The following is a 20,130-nucleotide window of genomic DNA, read 5'->3' as shown; positions in this document are numbered from 1 at the left end:
TATCCCTCTCTAACGCACAGTGATCAGACTTCTGAGCCACACCCTGGGGTGCTGGGACAGCCACATTGCCTTTGAGATGCCTGGTATTAAGACTATGATGACATATTAAGACCTTTCATGAAGGTCACAAAGGTCTTGGAGACATAGACATCCAGGGTGAGTCAGACAGACTCTACTCTCTATGATGAGATGAAGGGACCAAAAGCCCAAGCAAAAACCTCCATCATAGAAACATAACTGTAATTGAAAAAATAAACAACTTTTGACTTCCCACAGATGCTGTTTGTATGCATGTGACCATGCTCTTGATGCCCTGGTGAAAAGGTCTGCGATTCAATTTATCACACAGCCACAGTGGGTAATGCTGCAGAGTGAGAAGTTTTAGCTACTAATTTAGGGTTCTGTCTGGGCCTTTTGCCAATTATAACCACAAACATCACAGAACACCTAACTTGCACTTACTAACTGGAACTTTTACAATATCTAATTTCCTGATTTCTAGTCTCCAATTTCTTTTCTTACTAAATGCGGACAATGGGTATTTCAGATAACAGTGTACGCTGGCTCATTTCTTCCTGTTTAGTTTTTTTTATTGGAGCAAGTTTGCCTTCATTTGTCTCATTTAGACAGATTCAAGATGCGAGATAAACAAGCATGCTGATTCTGGCAAGGAGAAGGCTGATACAATTTCAAATCAACAGCTCTACCTTAGTCATCTCTTAAAAGTTCCTTATGTATGTTTGGCGTGGGTTCAGAAGACAGATTTGTGCTTTTTCTGACATGTGTCTGTGATAAAAAAAAAACACCTAACAACAACCTCAGTATTTTCTTTGTTGTTGTGGATTGGAGATAGATGTCATCTTGATTCCAAACACTTTCTTAAACAGGCCATGAAGGACATTTTTAACCTTACAAAGTTGCCAAGCATGAGAATTTTATCTCATACTTGTACAATTGGGGTCTACAACAAAGCTCTCCCTAATTAGAACTGCGGTTTATGGTTAGAGGATCATTTTAAAATTGCAGTGTGATATCTGACACAGTTTCACTCAACTGAAATCTCAAAATGATGCTGAAAAGGAATTTAGGGTACTGCATTGCCACTGACAAAAAGCTTTGAACAAAGAGCATCCTTCAGACGTCACTGTTCCGTGGCTTTGCTTCAAGATGGATATAAAAATAACTGATAGGTCTCAAAGTTGAGATCCAGTTGCAAACTCCAAAACTTGTTAGAGAGGTATGTATTTTTTATATTCACTTCTTTCAAGGAGTGATGAAGTAGAAACACGTTTATTTTAAGGTTACCCTCATCTGCTTTTTCAAAATCTGCTTCAATCAGTGATTTATAACATTTCCACACGCTATTTGGATATCTTCAAAAAATGAATACAGAAAACTGGTGTAACAACTCATATGGAAAATAGTAATTATAAAAAAAAGTCTTACTTCTGCAAAAAAGCTTTGCTCCCTCCTAAATTATGTGTGCAACATCTCAAATGACATCAAACTTCATTACTTTAATGTCAAAACCAATATAATACATGCATATTTCTGTGTGAATCATTGTGCGTTAAAAAGACAAAAGGTTTCACAAACATAAAAGACAAGTTTTTAAATTTAGAATTTCAGAGCAGAGCATAAAGATGACCTATTTTCCAACAACAGAAAGGGGAACAACTATTGCACATTCAAATAACTTTCTTTTTCCTTGCAACCAGCGATAGGAAGTAAGAAGAAAAACTGCTTGTATCCATACTCAACTCCTAGGTGAACCATAAGGGAGGAAACCATGACTTCCTGAGTATTAAAGTGACCCATAGTTCAGAGTTAAAGAGTTGAGACAGAGAGAGAGAGAGAGAGAGAGAGAGAGAGAGAGAGAGAGAGAGAGAGAGAGAGAGAGAGAGAGAGAGAGAGAGAGATAGATAGATAGATAGAGAGATAGATAGAGAGAGATAAAGAGAGATGGATATAGAGAGAGAGAGAGAGAGAGAGAGAGAGAGAGAGAGAAAGAGAGAGTGAGCAACACTAAAATCCCAAAGGGAGGAAGTTCTCCTTATTCTTCTAGAAAGCACAGATAGCCAGGAGTTTATTAATCAAAGATGAGCCACAAATGAGCTAAAGATCTGTTGAGTTTCATAGTAAGCTCTGTGTTGTGTATTCCAACAATGTGTGTCGATTTCTTGCCTGCTGTGTGTGCACTTCCTTCAGGCTCAGTAAGGGTGCAGAGCTCGCAAAACCGCCAACGTTGATCTCTCGCTGTCTCTTCACGCAGTGGAGCATCCTCCTTAACTTCAGAATGTTTGGTTCAGCACTTTCCCTCGCTATTATCTCCAATGAACTCTAACACATTTTTCCCCTGCTCACTTCAGTTACTGTCATTGGGCACTCTTGGCAGTGCACTCACAAGTTCTTCAAACAATATTATATTTTCAGCTGTAACCTTTCAGAGTGGCTTCTTTTTTTCTTCTTTTTTTTTTGCAGTAGCAGTGATTTAGTAAGGTGACAGGATTTCAGACATAAATGCCAGCATATACAGAACAGAACAAGCATTGTCCGGCATTTGGACCATCCACAGTGAATATAAATAACTTTCAGGTGAGAAAACACACTGCCTGGTGTCTGCAGGGTCTGTAACGCCTACATTTCTGGGCCTGATTCTACTAATTAACTTGACTCTAATAATTTAAACCATAACAACATACATATGAGGTCGCTGACCCAGAACTGAAGGGCTAAATGTATAGCCTAAAGCTAATTTACGCAATTTAAGAAAGCTCAATTTTGCTGAAATTAATTCACATTTCCATGCTTCTTACACTTCTCTATACCACCTGATCCATGCTCGGTATTTGGCTGCCTGTAGACGATAACTCCTTCTGCTCTTTACATGTGCCTTGGGAAAGAAGTATACCACTCAATATGACATGACATTCGTGATGAGCTGGTCATGGTAATTTGCCTTGAACCCAGACATCTTTGGTGACAGAGACACACACTTTACAAATGCATGATACATTACTATGCTCACATGCACTTCACATACAGTAGATTTACTTGACCATTCTGGGTTTTAGTCTCACCTGCCAGGCAATAAAGTCCTTCAGTTTCTCTATCTTTTCAAGGTCCTCTGGGTGTTCCTGAATGTACTTGTCATTGAAGAAGGCCTGCAGAAGAGTGAGAGGAGATTATAGAGTAAGTACCATGTGTTTGTGTGTCGGGAAGAAGAGGAGGCGTAAGTACAGGGGAAGGAGGAAGGAATGATCGGTAATGTAGAGAAGTTTTTGATATAAAAAAAATTGAAGCGGGGAAAACAAAATTGACGAGTCAAGGAGTGAAGCATTGGGAGGGGCTGTTGAGATGAGAAAAATGTAGTCAAGACATTCGTCTCTCCTCCACCACCTGCACTATTTCACTGAGATGAAGGAGTGACCTGAGGGCAAAGAATTCACGTTGCTCCTCTGACTTATACTGCACCGTTTCCACAGACCAATACGAATCCATTCCAGGTCGTGATATATGCTGGGAAACCAACAGACTATCACTTTTTTTATCATCAAGCACAAGGTAAAAAGAGTTTCCTTTTCCACTTGAGTTGCTATGTGTTGCAGTAAATAGAGTGTGCAGCACATAAAACAGTAAGATCACTGAAGGCATGATGAAAAACAGGATACAAAGAAGATCATGTTGAGCTTTTCAAAGGAAAAAAAAGTGCCCTGGGTCACATTGAACAAATCCAGATTCATGATGACCTATAATGTTGAGAGAAAAACAATATATGGGTGAGTAGTCACTAGTGATAAAAGGCTGATGGCATGAGAGCTTTTCTGGTATGAAATATGCATGAGATTCTGATTAGATTCAAGATCATTTCACAGCATAAAATCAAACCTGATAAAATGTGGTTCATCTGAAATAGTTTTGAATATAGTTTGATATATCAGAAATTGATGAAGTGTATTACTACCATCTCAGCCTTAATATGTGGAGGTCACATATTAAATTAAATACCACAAGCTGTGTTCATGTTTTTTTTTCAGGAATATAAAATGTGGTGGAAGACCCTTTGTCCAAAGAAAAGTTTGACACTGAGAAACACTGTTTTGCTTTCTTTCAGACAGTAAGATGAGAAGACTGAAACCACTATCACGTATATATGTTAAATATGAAGCGGAAGTCAGCAGATGGCTACCCAAGCTTAGCACAAAGACTGGAGTCAGGCTCTGTTCAAACGTAACCATATTCCTTCTACTGGCAACTCTAAAACTTCGATTTGACATATTTTGTTTGTTTAATCCAGTGATGTATGTATGTATGTTAATGACATCTGCTGGGGCATCATGAGTGAGCTAACCAGGTAGTTTGTTACATGTAGCAATGCCTCCTAGGTTTTAAAGACCAATAACACCTATTAAAAGGACATATTGACACCATGTGGATATCTAAGACTTTTTTCACGACAGTTTGACTTATAACTAAGGAGTTAATGCCACAGTGATTGTGCTTAGCCCCCTTTTCTGGCTAGCTGCTAGCATTTGGCAGCGATAACTTAATGGCGGCAGTCAGCATGGCTGTTTCTTACATAAACAGATTTTCAACATTTTCTTATGAAGAAACGTATGAAGTGAGTAATACTCCTAAGAAGGAGGACTTTTACAACAACTGACATTAAAACATTGACATCTTTGTCCAGAGGGAGAGGCACATGAACATTGTCTACAAATATAAGTGCCCCTTAAAAAGGGGGGTGCCTAGTTGCTCTTTATCCTGGTGGTTATCAGTTTTCTTTTGCGCAGTGTGTAATAGTGAAGGAGCTTTTTTTCTACTCATCAGTGGGCGGACACCAAGCTCTCTCTATCTTTCTGTTGGTGTTTATTGAGTTGTATAAGTCTACAATATGTGAACACATTGTATGCTAGATGTGTCCATTGATTAGGTTTGATTGTGTATTCATATCTGAATGACTTTGCAGTAGGCTCTACACATAAATTGTTGATTTATATAGCCTAACTAATTTGATCTATCTATGTGGAATATGAATGTGGGATGCTACATAAATTCAATGTAAACATATGCCACATTGATACGTCACTGTCCTCCCAGGCAAAGATTTCCCTGCATGTTACTGGTTTAATACAAAAAGTTAATGTTAAAAGTAAAAAGTTGTCATTTTAAAGGGGTGTTATGTGTCAGACTATTTCTTGGTCTCCGCTGGTTGCCTGGCAACCCCGATGTGACGTCAAGACTCCAGGGAGTCATGTAATGTCTGTAATGAGCTTTAGAGGTGCTGGTAGGCGGATTTTTTTTAACCTTTGGACAGAGCCAGGCTTACGGAAGCCATGCTTGCAATTATTTTTTTAACACTATTATCTCGAGATCACAAGTTAATTATTAGGTTATCTTGATAAAAAGAGCTTGTCATTTCAAGAAATGGAGCTTTGTCATCTCGAGATAACAAGATATTCAACCTGTTATCAGAAAAACAAAGGTTGTTTCCTGTTATTATTTAGCCTATAATATTTATCAGAGATCAGATTCAGGAGTACCATGCCAGCATTAGTGATGGGAACAACAAAGCTTTCTGAAGCAGTGAGTCATATGAAGCAATTGTATTGAAAATGGGTCGCCATTTTGGAGCATACGATAGTCAAAATGGTGACATCTGCTGGGCAACTTTGACATTGCTGTTATATGTGAGAATTTGCAGCAAGATTTCAGGAAACAGGTAAAATATATGCATGCACCTGTCATATGTTTGATGCTTTCTGTCATATTTTATTCAAGAAAGGTTATTTACCAAAAACTGTCTCTGTGCATTGATGTTCAAATACGTACGGAGATAATTAGTATTTTTTTTATAGTAACCCCTTACTACTTTTATATACTCTGAATTAGGGATGAATCCTCCCTAACAGTCATGACAGGGATCTTGAAGGCTGAAATCAGGTATGATCAAATGAACCACACACTCATTTTTGAGTTCTCCATATTTATCCTGTGATCTCGCAAAAACAAATTTGTTATCTCATTATTGGTTTTTTCAGATAAATTAACCCATTATCGTGAGTTGGCTATAGCCTGACGTCATTTAATAAAATGTTCTTGGCTTCTGTACAGGCTAGCTGCTTCCCCTACTTCTTGTCTCACACTAAACTAATCTAAACTAAGCTAAGCTAACTGTCTCTGAATTTCCCCTCATATTTAGCAAACAGACATGAAAGTGCTATCAAATCTTCTCATCTAACCCCTTAGCAAGAAAGTGAAAACCTTGCTAAAACTTTGAACTATAATTAAAGGTTTCTGTTAAAGTTGAGCATACAATGGAGTTGTGGATGTATACATAAGGTATAAAGACTAAGAGAATATAGGAAGAGAATAAATAATGAAGAACTTGTTGGTTACCTTTTCATAGTTGGCAAAACCTCCCATAACAGCTGGGTCCACAATCCCATTCAACAGCATGGAGAGAGGATTGATGGGAAGGTTGGAGTCGTTAAGATGCTTCTGCACCATGCTGCTGATCTTCTCATTGGCCAGCTGCATCGTTTCCATGGCGTTCTCCAGTGGACTGATCTCCTCCTGTGCAGCACAATAAGTGAAGGTGTCATCAAATATTCGCAGCACATATTCACCGGTTTCAGTATATATGTACATACATCACTACTGTCTCCAGTAATAATCCCAACATGAAATGGAAACATTTTGAGTACAGCGACCAAGAATAGATTATTTAAAGGTGAGCTTAACTACACGCATAAATCACGTAGAACAGAGCAGCAATGAATCATTTTCCACTGTGCCCATACATGAACATGCAACTGTCAAATGAAGATAGATAGTGTGTTGGTGCAGGGATATTTTAATTCCCATGTCAATAAGATATGATTGGCAATTCTTAGAAAAGATGAATATAATACTTGGAAATGCTGTCATTAGTTCCACTACCGGTGTGAAAGCAAATTCTAACCCAATCCGCAAAACTCCACAGGGGGGCAATCACATTACTTTGGATGAAAAAAAATCACCTCCTTGCAGCTTGCTAGTAAGAATTTAGAAGACAGATGAGTGGCTTGTTGCGTAAATGTCAGATTTAGGCCCCTGCCAAAAAAAATTAAGATGTTGTGCCAGGGAGACAAATCTCCAATCTGTGCCGGTATGTCTCAGGCCAGCTTGATAAAAAGCATTGTCAGATGGAAGGCTTTAGCTTGGTGAATCTCAGCCCAGTCATTAAGCTTTAAATAGAAAGTCTGACCTAGGGGACCTGGCCTCTCCCTGGCTCATCTGGAGGGCAAGCTGCTTCTGACAGTATGTTCCAACCCTGCCTGAAGGAAAAGGCCTCTGCTCTGAATTAGTGTGCCGATGGACAATAACACTTCACTACATGGACTCGGGAGTTAGGGGGATCAAGTCTGTGTAGTGACATAATTGTACTAAGGATGTAGCGACCAGAAGGACAATTATAGTGAGCTAAATACCCAAACAGCCTGGTGTGTGGGTGCTATGTGGTGCTGTTTGGCAGCTATGAATGCAGGTTGAGCACAATGTAGAAAACACCCTGGCTAAGATAACCTCTGAGAAAAGTGCCCCCTTCTGAGACTTCACCAGCACAGATATGACAGTTACTAATTAAAATGACAAATAAAGAATAATTGATCACATACTATTTGACCAAGCTAAATATGCTGGGTAGTTGGGATTAGTTTGTTTGGGACTAACTAATAACACAATGGATGAGGGGCATCTTGTGCATATGCGATACTCCACAACTACTTTGACACTCAAACAATTAATAGCCATTTTTTAAGCCAATATGCCCCCAAATTGACTGCTTTTAGCTCCTAAAATGTGATGATGTAATTTCTTCGCCATAAATGATAGTGAACTGAATATCTCTCAGTTTCCAATGGTTGTTTGGACAAAATAAGACATTTAAAGACATAACCATTGACTAGCCTGACATTTCATAGACAAATCAACTAATTGATTAATCAAGAAAGTAATGAGCAGATTAACGGAGACACGGGGTAAGCATTTTATTTAACTAAAACAGGTAAACACTCAAGTCATTTGTTGCAGACAGACCATCCTCTATTCAACAGTAGTCAAATCAATCAACAGCCAGTAAGTTCTGAACTCTCGTCTAGTTGTATTTTTGCTGTGTAGCTATTTTCAGAGGAAACAGGTCTTAACGAGTGCTTGGTGAATCAATGTGGACCCTCTGGCAGAGAGTGAATGTGGCCTGTCGTTCGTCTGGGGGGTGGCACGCCTACATCCACACAGCTGCCTATACTGCTTAAGTGGACAAATCATATCGATGGCCTCTGAGCAAGACTGCAGATCCTCATCTGATAAGGACGCCTCTTTGGAACACAGGCTTTTCATAGGCTGAATCCAAATGTCCAGTGTTTGGACTTGTAGGCCGAGCCCTCGTGGACTGAAGTCGTACATTGACGGGTTCACAGTGACAGAACTTAAAACTTCAGATATTTCAACAAAGATAAATTGAAATTTCTGACTCTGTAACTCACTTTGAAGTGTTTTTGTGAATGGTTCTTAATGGTTGTGATATGTGCAGCTCTGCTGCTTTACATTCAACAAATCTGGTCAGAATGCTCAAGGAGATTTTATTTTTACATGAAATGCTAAACAATGCTAATATTATATTCACATTAAATCCTCAACTTTACAATCCTTAACATTGTTGACGCACAAAAACCAACCTTTGCCCGCCTAATTTAGTAGATTATAACTAACAAATCCACGTCATTAAGCCTATCATCAAAAATAATTATTTTGCACAGCTTGTCCGCTTGAGGGCCCTTGCAGATTGGATGAATTGTGGACAGCCCTCCGCTCTTGCAGACTTCCCAGGAAAGCGCCCACAAAGTGCAGTGCGAATCTGCAAATGGGTAAGTGAAGTTGGGACATTTAGTTTCAGCCATACTCACTGTGGAAACTGACTTGACTTCAAACCAGCGCAGGATGCCAGGAAGTTTGTATGCTGTTGAGTAAGTCGTTCTCTCAATCCACATGTTCTGTAAACAAAATGACAAAAGACGCTAAATTAAAACTCTGAAAAAGGAAAATAGTGCAGAAAACTAATGACATGACGAGGCACTTTAAATGGATACATTTGCAGCTGTTTTTGTGCCGAATCATATTCAAACAAGCTTTTCCGACTCTTGCTGCATGAATGAGAGTGAGATGATGTAATGAAGGTGTGTTGGTGGGAAGGAGCTGTCCACTATCTCTCTGTCTGAACGGCAGCTCATTAACACCCACTCACCCAAATAAGATGGAATGTATTCTAACACATCACAGAGCTGAAATAATGACTCTTAGCAACAAAGCAGATGATGATTTCCCTTGCAAGAGGGTTTCAACATTTCCTATTGGTGTGCCAGAAGAAAAGAAAATCATATCCCCATTTCAACTATTAAGGTAAAGAACATGAGCTTTAGAGCACACTAACTACTCACTTACTGTGGAAAGGTTAGGAGGAAATGTGAGCATACTGATATGTTTAACAGATTTGACAGACAATATGTTTAGCAATAGGTATCCATCACCCGTCTCTGAGTCCATGAGTGATGTCAAAGTAAACAGATGGAAGAAAAGCGTGAATGGATTTAAATTGTTGCCCCTGTCATTTTCAACCAGGATATTGTACACAAAATGTATTAATTAGAATCTGAGCTGGATTTAAATGACTGTCAACCATTCAATTTAGTCTGGTTGTCCTTGTTTACAACTGTTTTGCCTCTGCTAGAAACAACTAAAACTGTTTGTGGAGTATAAAACTCAATAAATCAGCAGTATCATATATTAAATTACAAGACAGAGGTAGTGTTACATATATGAAAAAAGCAGAAACCGGATCAAAGCTAAATTAAAAATGAAAAGCCCTTTTCAGCTTGACATCAGAGAAGACTGACAAACCATTTGATCAGACTTGGAGATCATTAACCTGCCTATTGTAATTTACCCTGCTAAGTACATCACCTTGCAAATGTGCAATTTTTTGCACTGAGTTGAGTCACTTGTTCTTAGCGATGTATGTGTGTATAACTGTGAGGAGTCTGTGTTTGTGGTTAATATCTGTGTGTGTGTCTGTGTGTGTGTGTGCGATTGCGAGACAAAAAGAAAAGTAATCCATGCTATGTAATAGGCTTAACACTAAATGCTAGGCAATATTTTTCTATTATTAAAATATGGGATATAAATATTCAGGATCATTATAAACGATTAGAAGCATCTTGTCAACTTTAGGAAGCAGAAGTAGGCTGTGAACTGCCTGGTATCCATTTCTCAAATCTACTGTTGGGCCCTGAAAATGCATATATACATTGTCTGTAGAGCTTAAATGGAAATATCTAGTAGCCTTCATGATATGTTTAGAAATGCAAGTTGATATAATTGATTGATGACATTATGCTTGGAATATCTTTTCATTTGAACAAATAATACATCAAACCATTATGAGAATATGGACACGCTAAGTTGAGTTAAGAAAAAACAAAACTCTTACCGCAAACTCATTGTCAGGGTCCTTCTCTCCCTTCCTCACTGGCCTGGAATACTGGAATTTATGGACTTCATTTACTGTGTAGAAGCTGGGGAGAGAGAAAATCAGCACATGAGTAAATTAAAAGTGTTATGGGCAATCTACGGCTTGATTCAAAGGTTGATTGCTTTGCTTCAGGTCAAACACAGGACAGGTCCCCTACAGGATCGATCTGCCAGGAACTGTGGCACTTACCATGTTGGTTTTGACTAGCTGTCTATAGCATGGCTTCAACTACACGGAAATGAAAGTCATTGTTGGGTTGCACACGTCACTGGCAGCCTTCTGTGAGTCTGACATGTCAGACATGTTGAGAGGATGCAGCATACGTGACAGAAGCACATGACTAGCAGGGGTGAACTTTGCCAAATCAGGTTAATAGACTTTTCACACTAGAAAAATGATGGTGTTGCATAATGGCTGTGGGAGCAGATGTTTGGGCACACACATGGTCCCCCCACATAGACACATTACTTGCTCTTTTTTTCAATCTTTCTATCTGTCTCTCTTGCAGACATAAGCCACATTCACACTCTCCTAAGCAAATGAGTACAGATCTATTATCCTCATATACCATATTGCATTTCCCATTCCTACAACCACGCCATATGGTTCAAAAAGCAGATTTTCACTTTATTAGCAAACAATTATAAATAAAATATGAATGGAATCAGTGCTGTTCCAAACTCAATGCCCTTTTATATTTGTAGTACTCGAAATAAGTGTGTGCAGGTGGGATGATACAACTTGTGATTTTTTTATTTATTTTTTTAATGTTTTTCAAATGAACAGACCACACATATCTGTTGTGACTAACTTCACAAACATATTGCGCTTAGGTTTTACTCATTTATGTTAAACCCATTTATGTTATTCCCTTCTGTGCTTGGTCACAAAGATAGATGGATAGATAACCTTTATTTAATCTGGGGAAACCAATTTACTATGGTGCCCTTCAAATACACAACCAAAATAAGTCTTTGCAAGTGCAAAACCAAAAATCTTATACTAATATAATATACTAATATACTAATATAAGTACAATAACACAGGGATAAAATATTAAGTAAATGGGCATTCATTATATAAAACATCATCTAACAGCTTATTCCTGAAGCTTATTTCACCTATAAAGAGCATATTGAGTGAACATAGTTCTGTGTTCATATTGTTATGACTGTGGTCATTATTTTGTTCGGTCTGCTTTGTGCTTGTGTGCCCTGTGCCTTTTTCGTTTTGATTTTGACATTCATAGGTGAGTGTGCCAGGACGTGGAGGTGATTGGTGGACGAGGTTCGAGCCCTGGCCTGTGGTTGGCTGCAGCCGGAAGCCAACCACTACAAAAGGAGCCAAGATGGCGGCCGTCTGGTGGGCAGCAGGCATTTCCCCGTCCTCTTCCTCTCCCAACCGGCCACACTGTCGTTCTGTCTTGTTGGATATTGTATATAGTGGATAGTTAAGTTGTGAGAAGTAAGGGTGGACTGCCAGTTTTGTTACCGTGTTTTCTCTTGTTTTTCTTAGATAGGAAGGTAAGATTTGTAATTTGTTTTCTTAGGGCTGTTTTCTTACTTTTTAGATAGGATTGTTTTGTTTGTTATTTTGGCCTTGGTCCACCCTGAAGTTTATATTATATATCTATAAGTTTAGTTATTAATTTGTATAAATAAATATTTTTCTTATACCCAAACAAAATTTGGCTTGTGGCTATTTGGGATTTGGGGAAGACGGGGGCTCATTCACGTTATGCCTTAGGCACCCCTAGACTGGGGCTTAACAATATAGTGGATATCCAAGGTCAAACATTTTTGTGAACGTGTATGGCATCTCATATTTCTAACTCTTAAAAGCGATGATGAATAAGATGCTAGCTTACTTAGAATGGCTTTATAAATTTAAAAAAAAAAGACGTTGAGCGGTAAGTGATGTCCACCCCACCTTCTCATAGAGGAAAAATGATGGGTTCTAAAACTGTCACCTGTAATAAATCTAAGGGACACACAGCATCAAGGGATTTGAGGGTATGGGAAGTGACATGCATGTAAATTACATCTGCATAGTCAAAAAATGCTGACTGTACAACCTGCATTTTATTACTAAAAGAGACACACTGCTTATTTCTTAAAAAACAAAGTTTCAAAAGATAAAGAGGTAAATAGATAAAGATCATTTTCACCGAACCAGATACCCTAGTACTTATAATATCAGACTTTTTAAATTTGAGGCCCAGATATTGTACTAATGGTAAAACCTTTCATTTGGGATCTGGTGAAGAGCATGTAATTAGTCTTTTCTTGATTTAATAAAGGCGTATGCTTGATCTAGGCCTTTTTTATAACCAAAAAAAGCTTTGTCAATGAGTAAATTACTGCTTCGTCAGCATAATAATGAATAGAGCTGTTACTAATCAATGAGCCCAGGTCATTTATGTATTGTGTGAAAAGGGCAACAGGGCAGAAGGGCAACACACTATATAATGACCATGATAAGACCTTTTCCAAATTAGCTGCGAAAGCGTAGCATGAGTCCAACCCCCCCCCAAAAAAAAAAAAAAAAAAAAAAAAAAAAAACGTGTCTATGAGCTTCTGATCTAATAAACAGATTAATAAACCAGCTTTAATTCAGCTGCACTATCCCAATTAAGCCTTTAACATGTCATTAGCTGGCGGGCTAGAGATGATGCAGTAGCATGGTCTGGACAAAGCAAGGTCAAAAAGGGGGTGTTCTCTTCCTGCTGCTGTGATTCTTTGGCTCAAACAGCTCAGTCTCATTGCTATGCACCACTGATGTTTTGCATCAAATGAGAGGGAATAAATGAGAGGAAAACAGACCGATACAGACAGAGACAGGGAAAATTGGGGACAACACGGTAATAGCTGGAGAAAGAAATGGAGAGAACAGAGTTGGCAGGGATGGGAGAAAGACAGACAGTTGGTGTGGAAAAGTCCACTATCACTCTCTAAACATGGCTGTCTAATCTAGGCTATTAACAGAGTTACATATTCCAATCAGACACAGTTAGCAAACAAGCCAACAGGCAGCTGAAGGGATCAATGCAGGGGGATGTGACCAATGCTGCAAGCTTTTGATAAAATCGTTGCCCAGGTATATTTGCCTAAAGGTTTTTCCAAGTAAATGTCTTCTTTTAATTATGTCCATTGATGCATTGGGTGGCATATCAAAGTGAATTTGCACAGCTGAGTGATGCAGTGCATGGCTGGCGTACAGATTGGGCAAACAAGTGGGAGAGCACGACACAAAGGTATTAATGATGTCAGAAAAAAAACAATGTTGTACTTGGCACAATGACTAATGGCAGATGGCTGGTGCGAGTTAATAATCTAGAGAACGACAAGAAGGTCAACCACTGTTTATTCTACACAGACACACATTTACATCAAGATTTAATCACCTTCTCCGCTGTTGTCCTGGACAAACTATGCTCTAAAATATGCTAATGAAATTTTGCATGTCGTCACAAGCTCTTTAAATAGTTTTTGGCTGAGTAGGGAAAGTCAATCGGGCTAGGTGGATTGAAATGGACGGCGTGCAACTTTTAAAAACACACTCTAGATTGTTGAGAAATGAATGTGCTTGGAGAAGGGATATCCTGCTTACCTCACGATTTGTTCAGAGACAGGCTTGTTTTGGAACTTGGCAGGCAGGTCTAGAATGGGTTTGACAGTGAAACACTGGATGTCTTTAGCAGAAACATTAAGGAAATAAATGAAACAGGTGAACTCAGCAGAATTAAATAAAATGACTTAGTATAAAAATATGATCTAATTGTCTTATTACACAAAATTCAGTTGTCCAAATCAACAATTTTGAAGATATGTTAATTAAAAATCAACAGAATTAGTTATTATTTTGTATTAATAATTATATAAACATTGTCAGTCTTACAATTACTCTGCAAGTATTTCATCATAGCATAATAAAATACTCTTATCATTTTGGGTAATGGAAGCATTCAGAACTCAAAATGTCTTCTTCTGTTTAAACTGATTCACTGATTTGTGCTGAGGATACATTGCCCAGAGGAACTCTTTGTATCCTCGCTGGGTGCTGTAGTTGTCTTCATCTTCTCTGCGTTAGGAAACTGTGTGAGGAGACGTGCTTCGAAATCCTCCCTGCGCTCATACTCCTTCCCACGGTAGATGAACATTTTGTTCTGGAGGACAATAAAGAAAAGAGCCAGACCTTAGACATGTACATAATGGTGGGTACACAATTATGCAAATCGGTGCTAATTCTCATACATACAGTAAGGTCATGAGGTGCATGAATATAGCAGCATTGACAGTAAGCATGTAGTGTCATTTCATAAACCATTTAACAAGAAGATTAGATTTAATGGCTGGAATCTATTCAGTGACAGTAGTAAGGACAGGCATGGGACAATGACAAAATTGTAATATTGAAAGAAAGTTCCATGGATGAGAGCATCTTTGCTTTGTACATTAGCTTGACCCGATACTGTGGCTGGGTTAAAATACATTATCATAATCTCCATATTAAATACTGACAGAGAGTGCGGCAGAAAGGGGTGACAGAAAGTTCTTGGCACCAATTCAGTGATGAGTCAATCCCAGCTGAGTTGAGAGTGGGCTTGCTTGGGGAGGATTTCTGTTTTAGTGATTTGACAGACTGTAAATGGTCACTACCACTTTGCTGATGGCTCTAACACAATTGGCTGCTGCTAACTACAGCTATCATTACTCACCTATAGACCAGTAATGGTCCAGACATCTTTTCCTACTGATTTCAAATCAGCACTGAAATATTTTGGCAGCTGTGGATTGGCCCTATTCACACCGCTACTTAGTCTTAGTTGCCTGATCCTTTCTGGAAACCAATAATTTACATCCCAGTTTGCTGACTATGAATTCCTGACTTCATTGAGTAGCTTAACATGGACGTTAGACTACTGGACAGGATCTTATCTAGGGAGAATAACCATAGTTTCCTTCTTTGTTTCATATACCTTTGCTGCATGATATCACATATACAGCAAGCCCTATGCACATGCACAGCACACATCTCAATTCCCCAATTAATTAAAGGCATTGCAGCCATGAAATTTGCCTGGGCCATTTTCAAATTTGCGTTGACAATAGCACACTGATTTCCAGAGTCATCCCTTTCAAGCCGCAGGAGAATCAGCTAAACTGGTCTGACAATACAATGCTACTTGTTTCCAGCTGGTGAACGACTGTGAGATTTGCCTTAAATTTTTTTCCCCCTCTAAATAATTTAAATCTGATCGAGGACACCTAATCTTTTTCCATCGCTGCATATTGTATGCTTCTTCATAAGACGACAGCAGATTCACATGATGTTGTTAAGCATTCTGGTGGTGTATACAGTCATCTCAATGTCACGATTCTCATTTCCATTATCCTCAAACCTAGACTGGCTAGTTCTGGAGAAGAAAATCACTGTCATTTAGATAATAATTCATGCTAAAATGGTCTTTTCTTTCTTGGCTGGTGGGTAAAAAGGCAATTTCACACAGCTACGAGACAAAGCGGCAACAGTTGACGTAGCTGCAATGTTATCGAGTTCAAATGAAATGCACACAGTCAGGATTTAAGCCGCTTGGACACGCTTGTAAAACTGTAATACTGGATTTTTAATGTATAGATGACTACAGGAAAACTAATGGGCTATCAATGTCTCACCCTCTTAGCAATGACAGTTTCTCAGAAAAAAAGTTTCTAAAATGTATGAATACTTCCTCTCAATGTATTGCAGAATAAACTAACTGACACTGACGTAAAGGTCATCTTGTATTATTCCAAAACAAAAATACATGAAAACAGTGCACAAAAGATGTATGAGCCAAGAAATGTTCCTTTATCTCCTTGAGTGTGTTCAGTGGTCTGTCTGAGGGACATTCTGAATGATAGAACATGACAGCTCATACCCGGGTGTCTCTGAATGTGGTGTGTTAGGATACATATTTCAAACCAACTTTCACAGACCCTCAACTGTTCTTTTAAGATGAGTGCTAACAGGAAACTCAATACAGGGATTGAGTTAAATTTAGGACTGATAGCAGGAGAAGGGAGGAGAAATAGGCTGGCATGATGTAAAGTGAGAGCAACAATCTGTCTTTGAAATCCTGAGAATACCTTTAATGTGTCTGAAAGCAACTTGGATTTTTTTAATACAGCAAACAAATACAATAGAAGATTTCAGTCATGCCTTAAACATTCTTGACAACGTATTGTGACATTCAAGGTTGAAATGATGACTTTAGATAAATAATCCGTGCCTGTCTTAACAATGATTGTTTTGCAAGTGACAGTATTTTTTTTTTTTAACAGTCTCTTAAAGTACCCACCGATAGAGACAAGCAAAACCTACTAGATTTACACACAGAATACACAAAATGAAGACACCTGAGACAGAGACTTTTTTTTTTTTTGCATCTGCGGATCTAAGGAAATGACATGTTGTAGAACATTTTACAATTAGTGAGTACTCTAGTGTCTAACCACATTAACAACTAATAAATCATAAGCAGCTGAATTAAGCACTCTTGCATAAAATCAATTCTTAAGGGGGTGGATACAAAATGTCTTTATCAGAATATTGATTTTCTCACATAATTGACTATTCCCTGAGGACACTGTGATGCTGAAACACACACACAGCAATATGTAGCGTGAAACAAAACCCCTCCTAACTATATTTATCTTAATTAGTAACCCAAACATGAATACTTCCCTATGTACTCACACAGAGATGTTTCAATATAATTATAAAATATGTCTAGAGGGCATAAAAGGAGATGGAAAAAAATGTCAGCATCAAATAAGCACTTTTTAGCATTGGTTTTGAGAAGCGCTATTCAAATAAACTTACATAACTTAGCTTGTACAGTACCGTGTATCTACTGTAGCAATAATAAATTAACAGGAAAATTAAGAACAGATTTCTGTTGTCAAAGACAACCTGGCATGCACCTGCACTGGTTATCTCAGGTAAAGTCAAACTGCTGCTGAAAGAAGAGAATTGAGGGAAAAAAGAGAGCTCAAAGCCTTCCTCAAAGGCTGTTTAAATAGCCAGTTAGATTAGGCCAGTGCAGCTTGCCCTGTCTGTAATGGAGTTTCTGCCCTGCTAGATGAGAGGGGTTAGGAGGGGCACATGGAGATCGTAAAGTGGTAAGAGACCCTGGTGAAATGGCTGTTCTTCATAATCGAGTAAAAGGCTATGGTCAGGAGATCACTGGACCTAAAACTGGACTTTCACATTATCTTATTCTGTGAGGACTTTTGGGCCATTTTGAGTGTGGCTTGGCTGACAAAAATAGCTGGAATTCCTCTCAGAGAGGAAAGCAGCACCTTCAGCAGCATGTGAGATAACAGCCTAAATACAGCTGTAACAAGGAATATATTATAGGCAAACAAATCCTTTTTTGGCAGCACTGCTTTTCTTTCTACTCCTGGCGAAGATGTGGAAAGAAGTTCTGATCTAATATTAAACTCACCTTGACGGCATCACAGAGAAATTCCAGCATCAATTTAATTTCTCTTGAAATATGAACTGATATGTGGGCAGGGCCAGGCACCCCTCGCAGACAGAAAGCCAAAGAGGTCTGATATCCACACAAAAGCACCTCATGCATTGAATAAGGAATCAAACGGCTGTTAAACACATACTTAATGTGTGATAAGCTGTGATCAGATTGGCACAAGGCCAGCCAGGACATTTGAAGAGGAAACACAGCTCACTTCAGTTTTAGCTGCCATGTATTCTGGGAAGGGGCTATGAATACACTCTGGGAGACTTTTTGGTTTAATTGAGTGTCTATTTTCGTAAAAATCAGTTGTCAACATATGGTGAACATTTTAGAAATCAGGATGTCTTTTGTGTACAGTGCCACCATTAGCAAAACCATGTTATAGTTAGGCTCCAACTACTGTATCTTAACACACATACACAGTTTCGGGATTATAAACCATGATTCAGCAGCCACCAAAAGCAATTGTGACCATATCACCTCCTTTTCACTTTGTACTGGGTGCAGGATTTTGTTGTGCAGGCAGGCAGTGATGGGACACCTTGTGATGCGGGCCACGCTCACAGTTTGGAGGAAAGGGTGTTCAGCTGAAGTTCAGGTAATGGAATTACAGGTGTGATCAGACTTTTGACAGGACAAACAACATTTGGTTCTTGTGGTCATTCGTCTGGGCTCCATAGATTTAAAAAGAACAAGACTAGATCGAAATCTCATATATGGCTGGACTGTGCATGGCTATTGTGTGAAATTGTGGCCAATTTGTTAACAGGACAGTAAGTGGTAGTGTCTATAATGTGAATTCCTATTTGATTTGAAAGATAACTTATTTTACTGCAGAGGGGTGGAGAGTGTGAATGGACCTTTGTGTTCATGAGACAAATTTGTTTTTTCGCTTGTGATAACGTGTTAGAGGACCATTAAGTAACTACAGCTGACACATTGCTCTGGATGCCACCATATTTGTCTTTTGGTTGTTGCCATGGCAATGTGTGCCAATGAATTTGGGGGGGCGGAGCTTCTAAAGGAACACAAAGGGAGGAGCGTATTTGTTTTGGTGTTCAGTTCAAATATCAACAATCTTTCTCCTACAATGACTGATTCTACCTTTAACGGTGTGTTCTCCCTCATGCCTTCTGGTGCATGGAGAGCTGTTTTCTCTCCTACTCTGCAAGCTTGCGCTGTTTGTTCCAAATTAGCTGCAGCGGAAGCCGTGCGAACCTACATTGGAGGTCCCTCGTGTGCGGCAGCCCCAAGCGCATCACTATCATGTGAGCTGCTGACATCATCCTGCCAGCACTGAGGCTGCAGACCTCACGCGCAAGGTCAGCCACAACAATGCCTGCACACGCTCCTCTGACAGTCGTTCAATCATGTCATGGGAGTTCAGGTGCAAACCGATTTAGGGCATCTGCTAGCTGGGCTGCGGGCGCTCTTAGCGTGCAATACATTTGAAATGAGATGCAGTCAGTGGAACTGCATATCACTGAGGATGTAATAAAAAATAGTTTGTGCCGATTCATTTTGAAAGTGCAACAGCCAATGGGAAACTTCATCACTCAGTGAGTCAGTCAGTGATGGACAGGTATTCCTGTGTGTAGGGCTAGCTCCGCTGTTGTGGTCCAGCCAAATACTGGTGCTGACCAGCTGACCAGCACACATTTATACAGTAAATGCTTTAAAATAGGCAAACCTCAGATAATAAAAAGAAATTCCGTGGGGCAAGGAAGAGATAGGCAGACAATGAGAGAGAACAAGATTCACTTTTGCACACTGCGTTCACACTTTTCTCAGGCCTTTTTTTTTTTAGGAGAGACATCCTAATTTTCCCACACTGAGGAGAAGTGTGTAATTCTGCATTGACTCAAGAGCCCACACATGGAACAGCTGCTTATGAGTTTGTTTTCTGTGAGGAAGAGAATGAACAACCAAAACCCATGGGAACAAGATGTGTGAAACGCTCCTGAATTGACAGAGCTGAGAAGTAAATAAGCACCAGTAATCTATTGATCATCTGTTTTGACAAGTGGTTCACCCACGCTGT

The 20,130-nt window shown here is 39.1% G+C and overlaps 1 protein-coding gene across 1 annotated transcript in view; it reads right to left on the bottom strand.

Moving 5' to 3' along the window:
- dock1 (dedicator of cytokinesis 1) overlaps positions 1-20,130 on the bottom strand; it is a 184,527-nt gene that overhangs the window by 12,583 nt on the left and 151,814 nt on the right. Inside the window, exons 41-46 of the mRNA XM_062442681.1 lie at positions 14,591-14,732; positions 14,177-14,258; positions 10,526-10,610; positions 8,946-9,032; positions 6,400-6,576; positions 3,081-3,164 (exon numbers count right to left, since the gene is read on the bottom strand). Coding sequence (XP_062298665.1) covers positions 3,081-3,164; positions 6,400-6,576; positions 8,946-9,032; positions 10,526-10,610; positions 14,177-14,258; positions 14,591-14,732 — 657 coding nt within the window. The remainder of the gene's footprint in view (positions 1-3,080; positions 3,165-6,399; positions 6,577-8,945; positions 9,033-10,525; positions 10,611-14,176; positions 14,259-14,590; positions 14,733-20,130) is intronic.

This window comes from Scomber scombrus, chromosome 21 (genome assembly GCF_963691925.1).
Source record: "Scomber scombrus chromosome 21, fScoSco1.1, whole genome shotgun sequence".
NCBI lineage: Eukaryota > Metazoa > Chordata > Actinopteri > Scombriformes > Scombridae > Scomber > Scomber scombrus.
Note: the sequence above shows the minus strand (reverse complement) of the source record. Positions and strands in the feature narration are given on the sequence as shown.